The sequence below is a fragment of the Haliotis rubra genome, unplaced genomic scaffold, assembly GCF_003918875.1.
Source record: "Haliotis rubra isolate DU_JTF1 unplaced genomic scaffold, ASM391887v1 Scf192, whole genome shotgun sequence".
In the NCBI taxonomy this organism is placed as follows: domain Eukaryota; kingdom Metazoa; phylum Mollusca; class Gastropoda; order Lepetellida; family Haliotidae; genus Haliotis; species Haliotis rubra.
The window spans coordinates 1,346,204-1,369,264 of record NW_025765914.1 but is presented as its reverse complement, the minus strand read 5'-3'; the positions used below and the strand labels follow the sequence as shown (position 1 = coordinate 1,369,264).

Genomic DNA, 23,061 nt, shown 5'->3' with positions numbered 1-23,061 from the left:
CTATGGACTGACTATTTGACAAGGCAACCCTGTTAACTACTCTGACGTTGAGTCTCGCGTTCTTTTAATGACAACCACCTTCTCACGGCCATATAAGAATACTAAATCTCACATTTTTTCATAAAAGTGCTTTCTAAATATGGCTATATGATGTTTTCACCTCGAATGACGACCGTTTCCGATTGCTTGGAGCTAAATCCTAAGCCCCGATACAAGGCGGACCAGCAGAAGCTTCAAACATACAATAAAAAATACCCCCAAAAACTTTTTCGGCTGGGGGGACCCCACCAGGACTTCCCCCTGGACCCCAGCTTTTAATGGTTCTCACTTCTTGGACACATTTTGGGTTGACAGCTGTGCACATGGGCCAACTAAGGCAAGACGCGAGGGAAACCTAACTACCACGATATGTGACGTATCAGAACAAGTATGGAAAGTTTTGAGCAAGTCGAGTCGATATGGTTTTGTGGATCGTTGTAATTTCTCACGTGAAATCTTCTTTGGAGCGATCTTCGTGTTTTCGAAGTGGTAAGTTTAACTTTATGCAGAAACATGTACAATGTGAATTGCCCCCTAAAAATTGCGCACAAAGTAAGTGACACCCCCTTGCATACCATATTCAAAATCAATGCCCAATCAAAATCTCTCTCACACACACATACACACTCTCTCCTCCCGCTCCCCCCCCCAAAAAAACCCAAACAAACAAAACAACAACAACAACAAAAACACACACACAAAACACACACACTCACACCAGAAATTAAAAACTGATTGGTCCGGATGTGTGGTAAACAATTTGTACACGTGAATGGCAATTGTACACGAGGTCGTACGGACCACAGGGGACTGAATTGCTGAAAATAATACGTCATAAAAGTGAACACTCGTTCACTGATAGCCATCTATATACAAATAAATATCTGTGGTACGGACTCCTATAGACAGACAGGAGCCCAGCCCATCGCAGCAAGACACGAGAACCAGTTTGTATTTATTTAGACTGTCTTTGTGAGGAGCTTTAATATTGGCCCATGGCTGCCTAAACTATCAAGAGCAAGCTGGATCCATTCGTCACCACTCGCCCCTTTCCGTAAACTCCAAGAAGCGCTATTCGGCTTGTCCCGGAATAACACGAGTTGGTCACGAATGAGCTGATTCTTGCCGCGCCTACCAAGTGTAACCAGAGGCGTGTTCAGAACCGCGAGCGCCCGCACGATTGGCTCCCGCGATCGCTCGCATCGGCCCTGAACGGACGCGAGCGCTTGGTTACAATAAACCATTCGTGACCAACTCGTGTTGTTCCGGGACAAGCCGAATAGCGCTTCTTGGAGGTTACGGAAAGGGGCGAGTGGTGACGAATGACGCACGATTGCGTTTGGCGGTTGCCTAGCTATATGGTGATACACATTTCTTCGATCAGTTGATATTTGTTTAAGGTCAGGAACTTTTTACTATTAATTTTCAATCGGTGATATAACAACAGCAAAGTACATGTTACCTTAATACAGGATATAATGGACATATTTCCCTAGATGAATAGCATTACTGCATTGACTGTAACAAGTTATAGGGGAATACAACCCGGAAGTGGAAAATGAACCTGAAACTATTGTATCCTCAGAATGTAGTACCGAAACTTAACTTAAAATAAACATATAGTTTGTAATAATCTTAAAACTTGTGTTTGGTAGAACCATATAATGTACTGCTTTACATATTGGTATTATTGTCATACGTCTATCGTCCTTTTATGATAAGTGCATTTCGGTATTGGATCACGAACATCGGTCTGTTTACGATATCGATAGCAGAACAAAGGCCAGTGTGATAACACCGCGAGATCCGGAGATATGTAACGTGGCGTCTTGTGTTGATACAACTTTGGAGGTCTACACTGTGGTTGAATTTCATTCCGAGGTTTGTCGCACAAGACAAACTTGTGTTGAGGTACGTCCAGCCATATACCAGCGATAATCTACGTCTTCTATTCTCCCTGCTTATACTGAGATACACGACACTTTCAACAGGCAAGCGACTCGTATATGTCACTCTGACCTCACAGTTCTAAAATAAATGCCACGCACCTTGTTTTTATTACATATTTAGATTAACCTAGCTATAATGTATGTAATGTATATACATATACTCGATCGCTTGCTCTATGGTGTGTGTCAGGAAGGCATGATTTAACTTGCAATTGTGTGTTTAATGTTTGTATATTTCTCTATACGACCTTAGCTAGGTCACTGTTTCCTTGTTTATTTGTCGAAACAACGAGCAGGCATCTGTACAACACGACTAACTGTACCTTTAGACTACTTGTGATGTAGCCTGTTAGTATTTACTATCGTTCACTGTAACCTAGAACGTGAATGTGCAGCGAGTATTGATACCGTCATGGAATATGATCGACAATGCAAGTGCGTGCATGTTCGCATAACGGACATGCCGACCTCAACACGTCATAGTGTTATAACAACAGGCGTTTGTTATCCCTGTACCACTGCCGCAGTGCCTGTTACTGACCCGTTTCAAGTGTCCCTTTCATGTGACTTGTGATTGTGTGAGAGCAGCGGCGTAAAACTAAACCCACTCACTCACTCAGTCGGATATATAAAGCATACAACATTATGGATAACAACTTCTTGTTTATAAAGGTTGTATTCTTTATTATTGACTCACCAATGTCTAGAATGCCAATCAGTCCATTCTGATTGGTCCATAAGCCATTGTACTTTAAATGCTCATGTTGTTGTCTGTGTGCCCAAAGACTAACGCAAAGTGACTGTACTGTGACTATTCCATAACCTACTCCCTAGCTGACTGACTGACTGAGTTTGGTTTTACGCCGCTGTTAGCAATATTCCAGCAACATCACGGCCGGGGACACCAGAAATGGGCTTCACACATTGTACCCATGTGAGGATTCGAACCCGGGTCTTCGGCGTGACGAGCCAACGCTTTAACCACTAGGCTACCCCACCGCCCCCTCCCTAGCTGAAAACAGCAAGAAATCCTTCACCCTATAGGTACACCTCAGTTCCAAAGCAGTATCCGCTGATTGTTGTTTTAAGTGTTTGATGAAATCTATGAACCTTGTGACGTAAGGTGGTATAAGCACCAGATTTTAGGCGTCTTTTTTCCCAACTCTTACATGACGGGCTGAGACCACAGGCACTCGTATCTTTGCGAGGATTACAGATTTTTAAGAGATATATATAGATAAATTTGAAATGACCCCTCAAAAAATTAATTTTTTAAATCCTTAATCCTCGCTAAAACCAGAGACCATATAATATATAATCTATTATATGGTCTCTGCTAAAACACGAGGGCCTATGGCTGAGACAACCCTGACATGAACTTCGATCCTTGATCGATCAGAAGTACTTTTGGGAACCAAACGTGGTGAAAAAATGGACCAAATTATTAATGATAACCGGGGTAGTAATTTTCCTTTCCTGTGGAAATCACCCAGTTAATGAAGATAAGACTTTTTGTGCTCTTCAAATGGTTGCCTCAAATTCAAAGGAATTTTCTGATTAGGTTTGCATATGCTGGTTTTGGTCAGGGAAAAATAAGACTCAGAATGTCGCTAATCAGGTATGGCAGTAGTCAAAGTCAAAGATGCTTATTGTACGTAAGAGCTCCGGCCCATATACAGGCAATACAAGTATACATACAGCACATGTTTCAGACATTTCATGAAATAAATTACAGCAAGAGATTGCTTCTAAGCATATCAGCATTTTTTACATAAAGCCCTAGATTACATTTTCATTTTTGGAGGAAAGAATGGAAACGAAGTCACTTGAAGGATATTTTTACAGATAATTGTTTGGCATGTATTATTTTCTTAAATCAGCATAATGTGAATTTCATCTTCTACAGCCGGGTTACATAACAGACATATTCTTCTATGAAGCACAATCGGTTGGATTTTTGAATTTTCCGGGTTAAAATTCCAAAATTCTGGGAAAATGTGATTTCAGATTTATAACACTCTTTTTCGTATTCCCCGGCATGTAATGCGGGGGGATATAGTCGACGCCTTGTCCGTCTGTCCGACCGTCCGTCCGTAACCATGTTGTTTCCGGAGCACAATTCGAAAACGGTTCAATATTTTTCAACAAAACTTTGCAGATATATCAAACAACCTAAAGTGGTGCCTTTTGCTGTTTACAGATTTTTGTCATATCTATTTTTCTTGGTTTCAATGGAAACGTTTTGGACTTTGTCTAAAAAAATGAAGTTCAACTTTAAGTAACTGTCAGATGATTTGCTCTTTCATATTTGTAGGGGCCGTGGGGATTTGTCATCTTCTGATGACTCTTGTTTAGTATGGGGAAACACTAGTCCCAGAAAGGCAGGGTTTTTCACAGACTTTTCAAAATGTGAGTCATGGTGACTCCAATATCTATTTTTGGGAGTCATTTTCAATATTTCTTTGTGTCAATCATTCTCAGTATGTAACTATGTATGTCACACCACCAAATGAAACTACAGCATTGTTCAATTCAAACAGCCAGGATTACTGTCTCCTCTGAGTTCTCTGGAATAATCTGACAGCTCTGTAAAAGTCAAACTATCATCGAACAATATCATTTTTGGCTAATCAAATCGATTTTATTGAACTGAATTGTGAGGGCCACCCATAAAACTTGCGTGAAGCTTGACTCGTATGATAATATTTTGAGAGTCATTTGCAAAATTGTTGCATCAAATACGCAGGAATCACGCCTCATGTAAAACCTGGATAGGCATAGCAATTAACAATAGATAATTGTTTGCCATTCAAAAAACATTTTTCTTTATAGGCAACAGATCCACCTCTTCTAAAGATAACTATGTTAACAGATAATTTTCCATTCATTTGTATACCGTTCCAAAATATTATAAATGGTATGATGGCTATGGTGGTTTCTTGCAAATTGTGAAAGCCCATTTTGGCCAAAAATACCCATATAAGTTTCATTGTTAAAGTACAGCATAGGTTTATAATATGCCCTATGTTCTGACATTTGCAGTTTATTCACAAAATTGAAAGTGGTTGAATGGTGTTCATAATCTAGTTGTCATGGTTGTACTGAATGTAAAGTTACATCTTGCATGTTTATTCTTTCCAAATACGCCTTTGATAATTACAACATTTTGTGATAATGAAGAAATGTGTTCCTGACTTTGAATGAAACAATTCAATTAAATCATTAGTTTCACATTTATGCTCTTTGTCAAAAGCCTTTAACATAAAATACAAAGTTTTCAGATGATATATTACTGACTTCACCTTAGAATATATATTTGATGGTCACGCTCAAATGTATCTAATAGTATTATGTGACATTTTGGCAGGAGAGTCAAGGAAAAATTTCTTCATCACAAATATCAATGTTTTGGTTAATGTAATAAATTAACATACTGTGTGTATTTATGATATGTGTGAAGGAAATATCTTAACACGGTGACTGAAAGGGAGGAAGGAGGCCAGTTTTTACACTTAAATGGTCAGGGAAAAATCTATACTTGTCAGGGAAAAGTCAGGGAATTTTGGCCTGCCATGCCTGTGGGAACCCTGAGACCGCCGCCATATAGCTGGAATATTGCTGAGTGCGGCGTAAACGTAAACTCACTCACTCACTCACTATGATCTATGACCTTTATGTATACAGCAACCAGAACGCTAATACCCTGGTTTCTGACAACACCAGCATTTAATGCCTGACGATCAAGTTGAAATTTACATTTGACTCCACTGGCGTATCTAATATTTGTGAACTGTCCTGTTAACCTGTCATTGGAGAATAAACTTTCTTTTGGCGTGAATTACCCGACTGACCTGTCCATGAAGTTATCCCAACCATTCCTCAAAGAAATACCATTCTGATAAATCATCTGCTATGGTTGATAGCCTTGTGTACTGATGTCTCTTCTTGTCATCTAAGTGTCCTTTCCCCTCACAATCTCCACCAAGTATCGTCGCCACGTTTAGCAGAGGCCTGTTACGATTTGTGGTCTTCATGTGTGACAAGCCGGGTTGAAAAAGACATCGAATGAACCTCGTGTCATTCTCATATCGGTACAGCTAGCCTTCCAGATGCTGTCCCATTCTACATTTTTTCGAACGATCAAGGGTCCGATGGGATAGCCGTGTTCGATTCCCCACATGGGTACAATGTGTGAAGCCTATTTCTGGTGTCCCCCTGCCGTGATATTGCTGGAATATTGCTAAAAGCGGCGTAAAACCAAACTTCCTCCCTCATTGGAACGATCAAGCCCGTCGTGCTTGTTTAAAATCAGGGGCAGGTAACTCTCGTCATTTCCTGCCACTGACAGTTACTACCAATAAACTGACTACAGTTAATACTATAACTTATATTACATACACATCTGTGACGTCATTGTGATACTACAATTACAGCTTAAATTCTCTAATGATAATGACAAAGTCGTAATCGAATGAGGATCCGCACCTGTCATTTATATATACATTCCATTTTGTTACAGGTGAGACACTGTAAGTAGATGTTACAACATCGTCAGAGACTTCGACACCACGACCATGGAGAATCCATCTGACACTGTCCCCCAAAGCGCTCCTATATCTGCTGACCAGGTGAGAAACAACGCAGGAGGATACGGGTGGAAGGTGGACGACATCACCCGCCTCAAGCGCTTCCTATGTCTGGGTTCAGAAGGAGGCACCTACTACACCTCACAGAAGGCCTTGACACAGCAGAATGTTGAATGTATTGTGGATCTTATCATTGAGGGAAAGGGGGTGGACGTGGTCAAAACCATCAAACAGTTCAGTCTGGAGGGACGCACCGCCAAACAGACATCCATCCTACTGGCTCTTGCTGTCTGTTGCAGAAGCAGCGATTTAACCACCAAACAAGAAGCCTACAAAGCTGTGCGTGATATCTGCCGAATTCCGACCTTCCTGTTCGAGTTTATTGAACGGTGTGAGAAGCAGGGGAAGACCACGGGGTGGGGACGGGCACACAGGAACGCCATATCAGCTTGGTACAACAGGTTCCATGATGACCCTGTCAAGCTCGCCATGCATGTCACTAAATATCGACAGAGGAACAGCTGGTCACACCGGGACGTCTTGCGACTGTCCCACACCAAACCCGTCAACGATGCTGTCGGTGTGGTTCTGAGGTACGCCGTCAAAGGACTGTCTGATGCTAAACAAATGTATGACAAACTGGAATCAGAATCCGTGAAGCAGGTCCTGAAGTTCCTTAGTGTTGTGGACGAGGCCAAATCCTGTACCGAGGAAAACAAGATGGTGGAGCTGATTCGACAACATGGACTAGTACGGGAGCACATCCCCACATCACTGCTGTCGTCGGTTTCTGTTTGGAAAGAACTACTTCAGAAAATGCCGATGACAGCGATGATAAGGAACCTTGGTAAGATGACTTCCATCGGTGTGCTAACAGACGGTAGCTCTGAGGAAGATCTGGTGGTTCAGAAAGTGACAGACCGAGACTCCCTGAAACAAGCCAGGATCCACCCGTTCAATGTGTTGGTGGCTCTGAAGACCTACACAGCAGGCTGTGGAGAGAAGGGCAAACTGACGTGGACACCAACTAAACGTATCATGAAAGCTCTGGATGATGCATTCTATCTGTCCTTCAAATTTGTGTTACAAACGAACAAACGTTATCTTCTAGCTGTGGACGTGAGTGGTTCCATGGATTGTTCTGTGATGGGTACACCGTCAGTCTCGTGCAGGGATGCTGCAGCTGCCATGATGATGGTCACGAAGCGGACTGAAGAACCAGATAATTCCACCGTCATTGCCTTCTGTGATAAGTTAACCCACCTTGAAATCGAACACACAGATGATTTGGACACAGTGACAGGCAAAATAAGTAACATGCCATTCGGGGAGACTGACTGCGCGCTGCCGATGGTGTGGGCAAAGGAAAATAAGAAGATGTTTGATGTGTTTGTTGTGTACACGGATTGTGAGACTTGGTTTGGAAAAATTCATCCGTCTGAAGCTCTTCGCCAGTACAGGAAGTGGAGTGGATTGTGGGATGCTCGTCTGATCGTCTGCGGAATGGCCAGCAATCAGTTCACAATTGCAGACCCGGATGATCCCGGGATGATGGACGTTGTGGGTTTCGATTCAGCAGCCCCAGAAGCCATGCGCTCCTTTGTCATGGGCGAAATTTAAATTCGTAGTTATCTTCAGTAAGATAAATGTCTTTTATCACGATAGATGTGCCTTACGAGATCGGATGTACTGAAAATGGAGACAAAACGTGTATTTTTGGAAGAGTGTGTGCAGGATGTTATTTGGGTTGTTGGATTTCACGTTACTTGTGTGCTGGACGATAAATTGTGGTTTGAAAGGAATTCTAGACGTCTGTGCTGTCTACAGTTCAGATGGCAACGTTCAGACAGCATGATCGTAACTGACTGTGAGGTCTTCACAGCAGACATTGCGTCGTTTTCATTGTTTTTGTATATATGTACGCGTATACCCGGGTCCATTAATTGGGACTAGGAGGTTCGGTGGGAAGTGAAAATCCAATATTCCAGCTGTAGGACAACACATCTGGCACACACACACACACACACACAGAGGAACAAACACAAACACAGAGACAAACACAGAGGCACAAAAACAGACATACAAACGGACAAGGGTGCACACACCCAGACACAAACACACACGTACAAACAAACACACACTTAGTGGACAATGAAGAACAATCCCGTAGCCTGGAACATTGTCAGAGAGTAGTGGTTAGAGCATTAAAATATGATATTTGTTGGTCCCTGGCGCTCGGCATTTATGGGTACAGCAAGTGATTTGTTTGAGTGGCATTCTAGAAGTTGGTGATATAGAGATGACAAAACCTTTATGGATGATCAACGTCTTCATAGGACTGGTCGGCTCGGAGTCAGTATGAGTGAGCTATAAAACCAGCTTAGGTCTGGTCTAGTACAAGCAGCCAAGCATGCATGCACGGCATCATATGAGCGAAATAGTCTTATGTACGACGTTACACCCCATTTCACCTCACCTCACCAATGTTGTTACTAAAGTACTGTCGGAAATGCTAGAAAAATGCTTTTTGACTTATATTTAAAATTCAGAGGTATTACAGTTACTTAAATAACAAATATCACTTCAAGAAACATCTACCTAATGTAGACCGAGGGAATAAATTTTGAGACATGCTCTAAACTATGTTTTTACTGATGTGTTACGTCATCAGCATGCACGGTATCGACAGGTGAAATTGACACCTGAGCACACGCTCGGGCGAGGGGTCATATCAATAGATGTTTTCTGCAAAATGTTGAATGTGTACGTATAGTATACGTATTGGTTATGTAAGGATCATTTGTGTATGTGTGTTTGTTTTGAAATAAACATACGAATTACTGTACATTGGAAAGAATCCTATCACTTGTGTTATCTTATCGATTGATTGTAGAAATGTGCAACGTTTTAATAAATGTTTTGCATGTCAACAGTATAGTTCATTGAAAAAATAAGGATGTAATTCGGTCAGTTTAATCTAGTTGGCCAAAGATATATTATATATATTTTTCTTTTCATAAAGTTTGTAGACCGCCCGTCTAAGCACTCCCTTGTCAAAGTTGTCAAGGATGGTTTTACGTCCCGGTTTTGCATATGAGACGGTCCCTGTCTTGTCTATTTTGTTTACAATATTGTAAACTTGTTGGTAAGACATGCCAACAGCTCTACAAGTTCTGTAATAAACCCTCTCTACACTAATGAAAGGTTTACCTCTGTCTTTTTTAAGCAGAAAAAAACTATAAACCTTTGCAACAATCGACTGCAAATCGTTGGCCATAGTGGACGCTGTGATAAAGATGTGCATGCATGACGGGAAACTTATTATTCAAGACTTAACATTTATATTAATATTTCTTCAATAAAGAAAACGATAATTAAGTAAAGTAACACAAACATTCAACATTTCTTTGTTTAAGAAAAACGTTATTTCATATTTTTACACCACCTGTATTATTAGCATAAATGTAAAGACTATTTCAGATTTCTGTTGTTAAACTCTGAATAAATTTGAAGTTGCTGTTTTGGTACCAAATTCTCTCCTGTAAACTGCCCTTTAAATGCATGGGAATGTTAAATCGATTGAAATAAAAATTAGGTAGACAATAGGCGAGTTGATATATTGACAACATAGTACATTTATCACCTTTATAAAGATATTAAGGCTAAAAAGCATTTTTCTAGCATTTCCGACAGTACTTTAGTACCCTAAAGCTTTCCACATTTTCTTTCACCGGGATCATCTGGGACACACACATAAACTTGGTGAAGAAACTTGAAGAAATAACACCAAGCAAATATCTATCACAGACTTTTTAATGAAATAATGTGCTACATGTGATATGTAAATTATGCCAGACATCGAGTCAAGTAAGATGTACAATGTATAATGTATAACGTGGATCAACGTGCTGAAAGAATGTATATTGGTACATTTATATGTTAGGATTCACTGTTTTTACTATTGACTATTGATTTATTGATATACATACATGAATAAATTTTCAATATACATCGCCAATTGATACGTTTTGCTTGTTTGATCCAGTTAACCGGACGCTATCCGGGCGATTTCCGAGTGTAACCAAAATGTCCGGATAAACGGGGTTCGACTGTACACACAAACACACAGGTATGGTGGGCAATGAAGAACTATCCCGTTGCCTGGAACATTGTTGTCAACTGTTACTAGTACCTTCAAGCTTTCCTCATTTACTTTCACCGGTATATCCTTCATGTAATGATTAAGTACCGAAATAGCGATGGCGACTGTTCTGCTTTGCAATAAAACGATATCATTAAACATTTTCAATGAACATTTAATTTAATTAAAAATGTTTTACAATTTTGAATGGCTTTCCACATTTTTTTCTTTACTGATAATGATTACATGTAAAATATTCTACAGCCATATTTCAACGTCTACCCACGTCAAATGATCAGCTGCATGTGTAATATCAGGTAACTGTGATACTCTGTGTGTGTATGTTTGTTTTTATCCCCCGCCGCGTGTTTAGCGCGAAGCGGGGGATATAGTATTAGGCTCCGTCCGTCCGTACGAATTGAAATATATTAAGATCCGTTGATTAGATTCTTTTCATATTTCGTACCTAGGTTCATCACAGTATAGGAAAGGTCCCAGACAGGTTTGGTGACCTTGACCTTCATTTCAAGGTCACAAAGGGACTTTAACGTTTTACTCTTTAACGTTCACTAGATTTTCTTCATACTCAACACCAAGCTTTATCTAGGGAAGGCGCAGGGCCCAGTCGATTTTGGTGACCTTCACTTAATTTTTAAGGTCACGGCGACACTTTGGAGATTTCAGCATGTTAAATTGCATGTTAACATAGTCAGCAAGATATCGCAAAAACCATTCACTGGATATTTTTCATATTTGACACCAAGCTTCATCTAATGAAGGCTCTGGGCCCAGTCAATTTTGGTGACCTTCACTTAATTTTCAAGGTCACTGCGACACTTCAGCATTTTAGATTTCAGCATGTTAACCTGAATTCACTGGATTTTCTTCATTGACTTTCAAGACTTCCCTTGAACATTTTTCAATAAGCAATTTCTTCAGTACTATGTTTGCATATTTCATACACTATGACATTCATGTCAAGGTCAAAGTCAGTCTTGAAAATATTTGTGTGTTTGAACAACTACAGAGCAAGATATCAAGAGAGGTTGACTGGTCATGTTTTTGTTGACATTTAACTTCATCTTAAATTACGACCTTCACTTTCATTACTTTTTAAGTTTGATTTGATAATTTGCGGCGGGGGATTATGTCACCTTAATTAGTGACAATGCTTGTTCTCTGTGCTCAAACATATTGCCCTATCCGATAACTGAGTTGTCCGCCCTTGGATGTGCGCCTAAAAGTACGAGAGCTTACGGTAAACTAGTACTTAAGATGACTGCATAGCATATTGTCTGTTGACGTATTATGGTTAAATCTGTACTTCAAGTTACACGATGTTCCCATGTTAAACTGTGGCGTGGTATACCACTCCGGCACGTGACAGGACCAGTCCACGCAGTAACACACACGCGCATGCGTGTTGCTACATAAGTACGATAATCCCGAATCTCAAAATCAGTTTCACCCCGTTACTTATAATTACGGACAGAAAGAGAGTGTATACACAAATGTAACTTGGTTTTGTGATATATATTTTGCGGGTAATGACACGAACATATCATTTGTCAGGCTAAAATAACGTCTTTTCCGAGTTCATCCTCGCATCTCATTATCGGATTGTTCCCTTGTGACTACAGAGGGACAATATTGATATACTTGGTCCATGTTCAGTCTTTGGTGGATGAAACACAATACTTTTCACAGTTCATGTGAATAGCATCGGATATGCCTTGAACATTTTTAGGAAACAGTGCGGAAACAAAATATCTCCCGCATCACATTATGAAAACTGTAAAACTGAATAATGAAAGTATTCCGTGCGATGGAGTGAGCCAACTACCTATCCTGAGAACAGCATAGAAATTATCTAGCAAGATATAATTCCAAGTTCAGGGTTCCGATCCACAAATCATTCGTAACGTTACGACCTGCCGTAACTCTACAGTTTACCACAAGTTGGTCGTAGCGCTACGAACGTTTTGTGGATCCGGACCCTGGGTAAGTGTACTGGGGGGAAATTACAGTAACTATATTCTTAAACACTTTTAACGCTTGTCAAACGCACACCAAGCAATATCCCAAACTTGTCCCTTCCACGTTCGTCACGTAACGCAACTGTTATAGTGGAACTGTTTAAACACTGAGATAAACTCCCAAATTCTTAAAAAATAATGCAACGAAAGCAACAATATCGAAGCAACTCATGACCGACCCTGAGTAAATTAACAGAGGATAATGTAGCTACAACAAATGGTTGAAAGAAGAATACTACCCAACATTACAGAACAAAAACATTTTATTTCACTTTTGTAAGGATTTACAAATGTAAGCACCTCTTTGTGGTGCGTTGGAGCTAAACACTGAACTGCATCAGGAAACACGTGGGGATGGCATTTTACAAATCATTTCATAATTAAAGAAACAAATATGAAGTGACAACGAACGTGGGCTTGTACCTAAAGCGGTTTCCCAAGTCAGTGTATAGGCACACTGGTGCTGGTGACTCCTCAGCACATGCCTATGATAGAGCTGGAATCAGACATGGACTCCGGATGGATTTGATCATGATTATGGAGATGGTTTGTCGTTGTATTCACGCTTCAATGCAATATAAAGGTTTGGTCTTCACACATTTTCTTGTAATGGATTCAAGTGTTCTGGCATGTTCTACAAGTACCACTGCTAAACATATGAAGGTTCACTCTGTAATGAGTCGACAAGTGTTCAGGCATGTTCTATAAGTACCACTGCTAAACATATGAAGGTTCACTCTGTAATGAGTCGACAACGTACACAGATTCTCCCTGAGAAGTCATATTCAGCCCAGCCTGCAATGTTTTGATAAACATAATGAATTGACAAACAACTAACGAATGCTGTTACGGTGAAGTCATATTTCGCCCATGACAAAGGAGCGCATGGCTTCTGGGGCTGCTGAATCGAAACCCACAACGTCCATCATCCCGGGATCATCCGGGTCTGCAATTGTGAACTCATTGCTGGTCATTCCGCAGACGATCAGACGAGCATCCCACAATCCACTCCACTTCCTGTACTGGCGAAGAGCTTCAGATGGGTGAATTTTTCCAAACCAAGTCTCACAATCCGTGTACACAACAAACACATCAAACATCTTCTTTTTTTCCTTAGCCCACACCATCGGCAGCGCGCAGTCAGTCCCTCCGAAATTTAAAGAATTCGTCCTTCTTTCGACTGTGTCCAAACTGTCCTTAGGTCCGATGTCAAGGGGGGTTAACTTATCACAGAAGGCAACAACGGTGGAATTATCTGGGTTTTCAGTCCGCTTCGTGACCATCATCATGGCAGCTGCAGCATCCCTGCACGAGACTGACGATGTACCCATCACAGAACAACCCATGGAACCACTCACGTCCACTGCTAGAAGATAACGCTTGTTCGTTGGTAACACAAATTTGAAGGACAGATAGAATGCATCATCCAGAGCTTTCATGATACGTTTAGTTGGTGTCCACGTCAGTTTGCCCTTCTCTCCACATCCTGCTGTGTAGGTCTTCAGAGCCACCAACACATTGAACGGGTGGATCCTGGCTTGTTTCAGGGAGTCTCGGTCTGTCACTTTCTGAACCACCAGATCTTCCTCAGAGCTACCGTCTGTTAGCACACCGATGGAAGTCATCTTACCAAGGTTCCTTATCATCGCTGTCATCGGCATTTTCTGAAGCAGTTCTTTCCAAACAGAAACCGACGACAGCAGTGATGTGGGGATGTGCTCCCGTACTAGTCCATGTTGTCGAATCAGCTCCACCATCATGTTTTCCTCGGTACAGGATTTGGCCTCGTCCACAACACTAAGGAACTTCAGGACCTGCCTCACGGCTTCAGACTCTGGTTCCAGTTTGTCATACATCTGTTTAGCATCAGACAGCCCTTTGACGGCGTACCTCAGAACCACACCGACAGCATCGTTGACGGGTTTGGTGTGGGACAGTCGCAAGACGTCCCGGTGTGACCAGCTGTTCCTCTGTCGATATTTAGTGACATGCATGGCGAGCTTGACAGGGTCATCATGGAACCTGTTGTACCAAGCTGATATGGCGTTCCTGTGTGCCCGTCCCCACCCCGTGGTCTTCCCCTGCTTCTCACACCGTTCAATAAACTCGAACAGGAAAGTCGGAATTCGGCAGATATCACGCACAGCTTTGTAGGCTTCTTGTTTGGTGGTTAAATCGCTGCTTCTGCAACAGACAGCAAGAGCCAGTAGGATGGATGTCTGTTTGGCGGTGCGTCCCTCCAGACTGAACTGTTTGATGGTTTTGACCACGTCCACCCCTTTTCCGTCACTGATCAGATTCACAATACATCCAACATTCTGCTGTGTCAAGGCCTTCTGTGAGGTGTAATAGGTGCCTCCTTCTGAACCCAGACATAGGAAGCGCTTGAGGCGGGTGAAGTCGTCCACCTTCCACCCGTATCCCCCTGCGTTGTTTCTCACCTGGTCAGCAGATATAGGAGCGCTCTGAGGGACAGTGTCAGAGGGAAACACTAACAGGTTGCTATGGAAATCCATGGCAGTGTCGGATGTTTACTCACGTCTGTAGTGGCTCACCTGTAATTAATGAACAGAATGATAATTATCAAGAATACTCAAAGAATTTCAAATTTGTACAGTTGTAAAGGGGTTGCTCATCTTTGGGGAATATAGAGACTTGAACAAAGACCTCGTACTTTGATTGGATGGATAAACATATATTGTCTGTTACACTTGAATCGAACTCACGTTATGTAGGAACTATACAGAAAGGGTAGTTTTGAAAACAGATTTTCTATATGACACATGGAAAACAAGGGTGCTGTATGAAGTTTAGTCATATTCCCGACAACGATGTGCTCAAAAAGAGAATATCGAGCTCGGCACACATACACGCACACACACGCGCGCGCATACACACAAATATGCACAATCTGACTACAACTATAACAGTGCCTCGTATTATCATTACAGTTTGATATTATGACTTCAAGAACATGTGTATTCTTCATAACAAGACACCAACATCTATGTACTAGTATAGTATGTCGTTAAGTATGTAAAACAGTAAAATACAACTAAATAAACCTAAACAGTGAAAAGATATACTTATTGTTTGCCGACATAACACCTACCTATATAGTGACCAGCTTCTCTGTATACAGCGCTGAAGATAACGAGGTTTGGCCGGACCAGATGTGTGAAAACCAGTGGTCTATGATGCTCACCTCGCTCTGAAATGTCTGAGAGGCGAGAATACTTTTATACCAACCGTTTTGATCATGTTGTGCAATCAGATGTTGACGTTCACTTAGTCAGCCGGCAATATTAGAAGGTTGCGGTTAATCGCTACACCACCAGTATTTGGAAATTTGCTGCGTTGCGCTACGTCACACGCCCATATTCAATACAAACAGAAGCGACAAAACCCTTTCCAGATCCAAATATCTGCTAAAAGCAGATTCGATTGTACAAATGTGACGAAATCATGTGTATATATTTTTTCCCCGGTTGAAATTGAAGCGAAGCCTACTCGCCATGTGAAAAATCACATATTGACTCTGCGGTTAACCGCGTCTTTTATGACGCTTCAATGAATATGGATAATCGTCATATTTTACTGTTCTGACATCAAAGATGTCAGTGGCAGTTAATTTCATAAACACCAGTAGTGTCAAATGCACAAGAAACATATTTGCCCGATATGCATCGCTGGTGAAAAAAATCTAATAACATTAAAACTCAATTATTTGAAAAATATACTCACACAACTCCGCAGCCAAATATGTACATATTTAAATAAAAAGTATTTCCAGAGCCTTATCACATAGTACTAAAAGAGAAACAAATGATTCAGTGATTACACATTTATCCCTAATCACAAATAAACAAACGACATTTACTTAAAATAAACCTAAACAGTGAAAAGATATACTTTCAAGGCCACAGTGTAAACAGTCAATTCTTGTGAACTGTCAGAACAATATTATTCGTAGAATTATATGAAGTATTTGAATAGCAATGTGGCTGTTTTGTCTTCACTTATAATATTCTGCCAAGTCAGCATATTTTGATTTCAGTCAGCTACGTCACAATATGCTAATTCATTAAATAAAGACATCAGTCAGCAATTTCACAACTGTTTATGTTGGCAGAATGGTTATTTAAGTTTCTATGTACACGATCTGACTACGTTTCCTTGTAGAGCTGTCGGTTAATCGCGACACACGCCCACCATTGTAGGGTACCTGTATATAAGGCCACACCGACAGGTGGACAACAACGTTACGGGGCTGGCTACTTTGACCACTTGCTTGGTCCGGCCAGCCTTGTTATCAGAAACCAGCTTTTCACGATCTGATCAGTGTTTCTTGTTTAGCAGCATGGCGGGAGAAAATAAAAGGTAATTATTCATGTCATATGTTATACATATTGTACTAATTGGAATTTCTATATACATACACACACTTTAGTTGTGTTACCTGGTAACATGTAGTTGTTATCGCGGGTTAAGGATATAGGGCGATCTTATAGTGTAGGGGTTTAAAGGTTATCGTATCCCTCTTATGCCCTGAAACAGCGTAAAACAATATTCACTTACTCATTCGCTGCACAATATCGACGTACAGTGAAACTTCGTTATTCCAGACACTGTTAATCCGACCAGCACTCCTGATGGACTATTAATGTTGCCAACGTGCATTCATATTGCAGAATAATGACTAATAAACTGTAATTTGGTTTCTTTGTGAAGTAAATAGACAGGATACCAGTCTGAAGTTAGATTTTGAATAATGAAGTTAATATATCTGATTCTCGCAAAGTTTCTAACAATATAATCGGTTGTTTAAAGTGTTCGAACCCGTCACTATGGTTTTTTTTAGGTAATTGTCCGTCATGATATTGGTGGATAAAAACTGAAACTGAAACCGTTGCCATGTAACACAGCGTTGTGTGTTTTGTAGTCCAGTGTAGTGAGTACCCTCTCCATCACACGGAGCTTGCTACCTGTCTGGCGCTCGGCATGATGGGATAAAACATGGAGTAGTCGTCTCGTAGTCGGTATGCTATCTATGTTAACTTACAGGTGGTAACTCTGTGGGCCAGCACGAAACAGCCGACATTAGTCGCGCCCACACACACACAGACACACACACACACACACACACACACACACACACACACACACACACACACACACACAGACACACACACACACACACACACACACACACACACACACACACACACACACACACACACACACACACACACGTGCATACACGTTGCTGAGTCAGTGCAATAATCTCGAACGCGAATTTAAACCCTTTTCTTCAACTGACCCTTCTCTTATCATCAATATATAGTCGGAATCAGACATGGACTCCGGATGGATTTGATCATGCTTATGGAGATGGTCTGTCGTTGTATTCACGCTTCAATACAATATACAATGTAATGGTTTGGTCTTCACACAATTTCTTGTAATGGAATCTCGAACGCGAATTTAAACCCTTTTCTTCAACTGACCCTTCTCTTATCATCAAATTCTCCATCTTCCAGATGCTGGCGGGACTGCTATTTCAATACTGACGAGACTCGGCTACGACTCGCGTCAAAGATTCATGACTACGTCATCTACACAACAACGACTTCGTTACTGACCCACGACAATGAACTACGACTGCGACATAAGCAAGGACCCATCTACAGCCACGACAGCCGGGGCCAAGTCATCTCAGCAATATGAAGACTGAGGTCATAGGTCACAAGTCACAGTTCAGAGGCCATACGTCACAAGTCACAGTTCAGAGGCCATAGGTCACAAGTCACGGTTGAAAACCCCCTGACATGCATGACTTTCATTTCTTCATATATTACTTCATTTTTCGGAATATAAAGGACAATACATGATTCATCATGTATATCCGAAAAAAGATCCAGTAAAGCCCAACTATATTCTAATTCATTTATTTATTCTTTCTTTGTATTTGTTTGCATGTTGTTTTCCCAGATGTACTACAATCATGTAGATGGCGAAATTCTTCATATATTACTTTTAAAAAGCATATTCATGTTACCATGATATTAAACTAATGACCTGTAGACTATAGGCATAATCTGTATCAGTGTACTAGTATTTATCATTGTATTCATGGTTCCTGCAAGTGTCTCATGCTTTGATTGTTTACAGATGCCAAGTGGCATATAACCATTCATAAACCCGAGACATATTGCTATATGGGACAATATTCTTCAATTAGTATCACACAGATGAAACAGTAACTGGTCCTGTCACAGAAGTATATGTTCTAACCGTATCGTCAATGTATTATCCCCGGATCTGATTGTGTTACTAAATGACAGAAGCTCTCGTATTAAACACTGAAATGCTTTTGGCCTGTTCCTTTGTGCTGGGCTAAGATATGATCTGTGAAAAAAATATATGTGATCTGGTCAATCTACGTATTCAGCGTCCTGGCTTCATGTAAAACCACCCATCCCCCAAACAGTGTGTTTCATGAATAAATTCTTTAATATTATTTGTTGTTTGTTCAATAACGTACAAGGACGTTCCATAAAATAGTGTGGGTTACCTCCCTTGGCCATTCAATGTCTAGTCCTCGTGAAAGTTGTTTGTGGACGCAGTGAGCAATATTTCAGCTATATGGTGGCGGTCTGTAAATAAACAAGGCTGGACTTGAGACACCAGTATCTGATACAGACTTAAGAAATTGACACATGGGGCCTGGTAGCATGCAGTTGAACGAGTCACAGAACCTGCACCTGACTCATTCAGTCACTGGGCGGTGGGGTGGCCTTGTGGTCAAGGCGTTCGCTCGTCACGTCGAAGACCCGGGTTCGATTGTCCACATGGGCACAATGTGTGAAGCCCATTTCTGGTGTCCCCCGCCGTGATATTGCAGGAATATTTCTAAAAGCGGCGTAAAACTAAACTGACTGACTTACTCACTCACTCAATAAGTCGCCTGGTACAGCCAACATCGGACTGGCCGTCAATAGTTATCTGCACCACCTGGTGGTTAAAATAAAACAAAGAATATCAGGAAACACGCCCACTTGTTATCAAAACGTACACCGTTGGTTTGATGGTGCAGCGCTGTTGAGTATAGCAGCCTGTCTTGGGACGAGCAGTTTTGACAAGGTATGCATACGCGCACGCACGCACGCACGCACGCACGCACTGGAAATTAGTACCTTAAGTGACTAGACATTGCCCATTAATGTATTAAGATTAACCGAAGTGCACACATTTTGCTTAAATCTGTACTTCAAGCAACACGATGTTCCCATGTTAAACTGTGGCATGGCATTTCACTCCGTATTACTCCACGTGATTAATTTTTCTGATGTAACTATTTTCATTTTATAGTCAAACATACCACAAAATCACGAGAAGTTACTGTAAATATTATTCTAGGTGACTAGTAGATAATAAGTAATCCAGATAGCACAGACAATAGCATTCCTAAGAGAACAAAGGCATTCCTGACGAATACAATAGCATTCCAGAGGAGCGATCCTCCAAGCTCCTCCAAGCTGCTTAAACTATTCAAGATATTACAGTCATACAATAACATTCCAGAGGCTTTAAAGGAGCGCACCTCTGGAATGCTTATTCATGTGTACTGGAATGTTATTGTATTCTATTGAATGCTTTATTGTTCCTCTGGAATGTTTGTTCACCGTGACGTCAATAGATTGAATACTTCAGGAGCTTGGAGGAGCTTAGAGGAGCGCTCCTCTGGAATGTCTATTGTTGTGCTCTGGAATGCCTTTGTTCTCTTAGGAATGCTATTGTCTGTGCTATCTGGATTACTTACTATCTACTGTTATTGTATTCTATTGAATGCTTTATTGTTCCTCTGGAATGTTTGTTCACCGTGACGTCAATAGATTGAATACTTTAGGAGCTTGGAGGAGCTTGGAGGCGCTTGGAGGAGCTTAGAGGAGCGCTCCTCTGGAATGTCTATTGTTGCTCTGGAATGCCTTTGTTCTCTTAGGAATGCTATTGTCTGTGCTATCTGGATTACTTACTATCTACTGTGACTGCATATTGCCTATTAACGTATTAAGGTTAAATGTGTTCTCCCAGCCACGTGATGTTCCCATGTTAAACTGCGTCATGGCATCTCACTCCGGCACGTGACAGGACCAGTCCACGCAGCCCCACACACGTAAGTGCAATAATCCCGAACGCAGTATCAAAATCAATTTCACCTCACCTGTTACGTGTATTTATAACACACAGGATAGTGTATGCACTAAGTCAACTCAAGGGGATAATGGTTAGCAGACATTTTATTACTCTTCCTTTCAACAGTATGTAATTATCGATTACAGTTTTGCAAGATAATCTATTGTAGTATCTTAGCAATGAATACATAAACATACTTGGGAGGGCATTCCTTTTGCTGGTTGACTTGGTTTGGGTATGGTGGCGATATGTGATAAAAAGACAAGTACTCTGTAGTCTACACGATTGCGATATATGATGAAGAAAAATAATGTATAGTTTCTATAGTGTGGAGATATGTCTTTTACTGATACAAAGTCGTTTAGGAACGGGTTTTTTTCAGATGAGCCTAGTTAATCTGTCAGGGTTGGTGGGGATTGCAATACAAGACTTAAAATTGTGGATTTTCTTTTACTTGTCTTAAGTCAAAGTGCCCGAGTAGTTATAAGAAATGTACTTTTGAACATCACATTTTATGTACACATTTCAACTTTAAACTTAAAAATTCAGAAATATATGTCTAACCTGTGTTTCGTTTCGTATGATTTTGTGATGTATATTTGCGGGTAATGACACGTGCAGATCATTTGTCAGACTAAAATAACGTCTCTTTCGACTTCGTCCCCTCTCCTCTCACATTATCGGATTGTTCCAAAGTGACTACAGACGGAGAATATTGATGTACCTGACCCATGGTCAGTCTTTGATGGATGAAATACAATACTATTCACAGTTCACGTGAATGGCATCTTTCAACACGAACCGTACGGATATACCTTGAACATTTTTTAGCAAAACAAAATGCCTCCCACATCACATTATGAAAACTGAAAAACTGAATAATGAAAGTATTCCGTGCAATGAAGTGAGCCAACTACCTATATCCTGAGAAGAAGATAGAAATTATATACAAAAAACAACAGAAATAGGTCCAAGTTCAGGGTCCTGATCCGCAAATCATTCGTAACGTTACGACCTGTTGTAGCCATACAGTACACCATAGGCTTACGAATGTCGTAGCGCTACGAACGCTTTGTGGATCCGGACCCTGGGTAACTGTACTGGGGGTAATTACAGTAAGTATATTCTTAAACACTTTTAACGCTTGTCAAACGCACGCCAAGCAATATTCCAAACTTGTCCCTACCACGTTCGTCACGTAACACAACTGTTATAGTGGAACTGTTTGACCACTTTGATAAAAACCCCAAATTCTTAAAACAATAATGCTACAAACGAACACTTCAATATCGAAGCAACTCATGACCGACTCCGAGCAAATTGAAACAGGAGAATGTAGCTACAACAAATGATTGAAAGAACACAACACAACATTACATTACAAAACTTTTATTTCATTTTTGTAAGGATTTACAAATGTTAACACTTGTTTTTTGTGATGCTTTGGATCTGAACACTGAAGTGTATCAGGAAACGCGTGGAGATGGTATTTTACAAATCAGATCGTAAATAAAGGAATACATATGAAATGACAACGAACATTGGCTTCTCGTACTTAGGGACTGTTCACAAATTTTTATATTTTTTAAAATTACATTTTATTTATTAATTTATTTTATTTTATTTTTGTATTTACTATTTATTTATTTTTATGGAGAAGCATGTGTAATGTAAATATGACAGACACACCCCAAAAATGTATGTACAAATTAACCATAATCTGTAAATATTCATATGGACAAAGAGCTGCTCCCCCTCCTACATGTGTACAAAATTCATGACCCCCTACCTCCCCAGAACCAAATGGGTGACCCCCCTTAAAATCATCATCACAACCCCTAGCCATACACTATGAACGGTCCCTTAAAGCGGTTTCCAAGTCAGTATATTCGCACACTGGTAAGCACATGCCTATGTAGAGCGGGAATCGAACATGGACTCCAGATGGATTCGATCATGATTATGGAGATGGTTTGTCGTTTGTATTCACGCTTCAATGCATTATAATGGTTTGGTCTTCACACAATTTCTTGTAATGGATTCAAGTGTTCTGGCATGTTCTACAAGTACCACTGCTAAACATATGAAGGTTCACTCTGTAATGAGTCGACAAG

The 23,061-nt window shown here is 40.7% G+C and overlaps 2 protein-coding genes and 1 long non-coding RNA gene across 6 annotated transcripts; 2 read left to right on the top strand and 1 right to left on the bottom strand.

Annotated features, from left to right (window-relative positions):
- The first annotated feature begins 1,365 nt into the window (after positions 1-1,365).
- Positions 1,366-8,630, top strand: LOC124274604 (60 kDa SS-A/Ro ribonucleoprotein-like). Of its 4 annotated transcripts, none has more exons than XM_046709968.1 (2): positions 1,366-1,439; positions 6,508-8,630. In XM_046709968.1, the coding sequence occupies exon 2, from the start codon at positions 6,563-6,565 to the stop codon at positions 8,192-8,194; it is 1,632 nt and encodes a 543-aa protein (XP_046565924.1). In that variant the 5' UTR covers positions 1,366-1,439; positions 6,508-6,562; the 3' UTR covers positions 8,195-8,630. The 4 variants fall into 4 exon arrangements, with proteins under 4 accessions (XP_046565924.1, XP_046565925.1, XP_046565923.1 ...); XM_046709969.1 differs by having other exon boundaries at positions 1,383-1,400; XM_046709967.1 differs by lacking the exon at positions 1,366-1,439 and adding an exon at positions 1,673-2,030.
- Positions 8,631-13,571: 4,941 nt separating this feature from the next.
- Positions 13,572-15,976, bottom strand: LOC124274599 (60 kDa SS-A/Ro ribonucleoprotein-like). Its single transcript, XM_046709964.1, has 2 exons — positions 15,864-15,976; positions 13,572-15,306 (listed from the first exon to the last, which is right to left on the bottom strand). Exon 2 carries the CDS (start codon positions 15,265-15,267, stop codon positions 13,609-13,611), a length of 1,659 nt encoding a protein of 552 aa, XP_046565920.1. The 5' UTR covers positions 15,268-15,306; positions 15,864-15,976; the 3' UTR covers positions 13,572-13,608.
- Positions 15,977-17,019: 1,043 nt separating this feature from the next.
- LOC124274603 lies at positions 17,020-19,269 on the top strand. The gene is made up of 2 exons (XR_006897986.1): positions 17,020-17,131; positions 18,292-19,269. It is a non-coding gene; the product is annotated as an uncharacterized LOC124274603 (long non-coding RNA).
- The last annotated feature ends 3,792 nt before the right edge of the window (positions 19,270-23,061 follow it).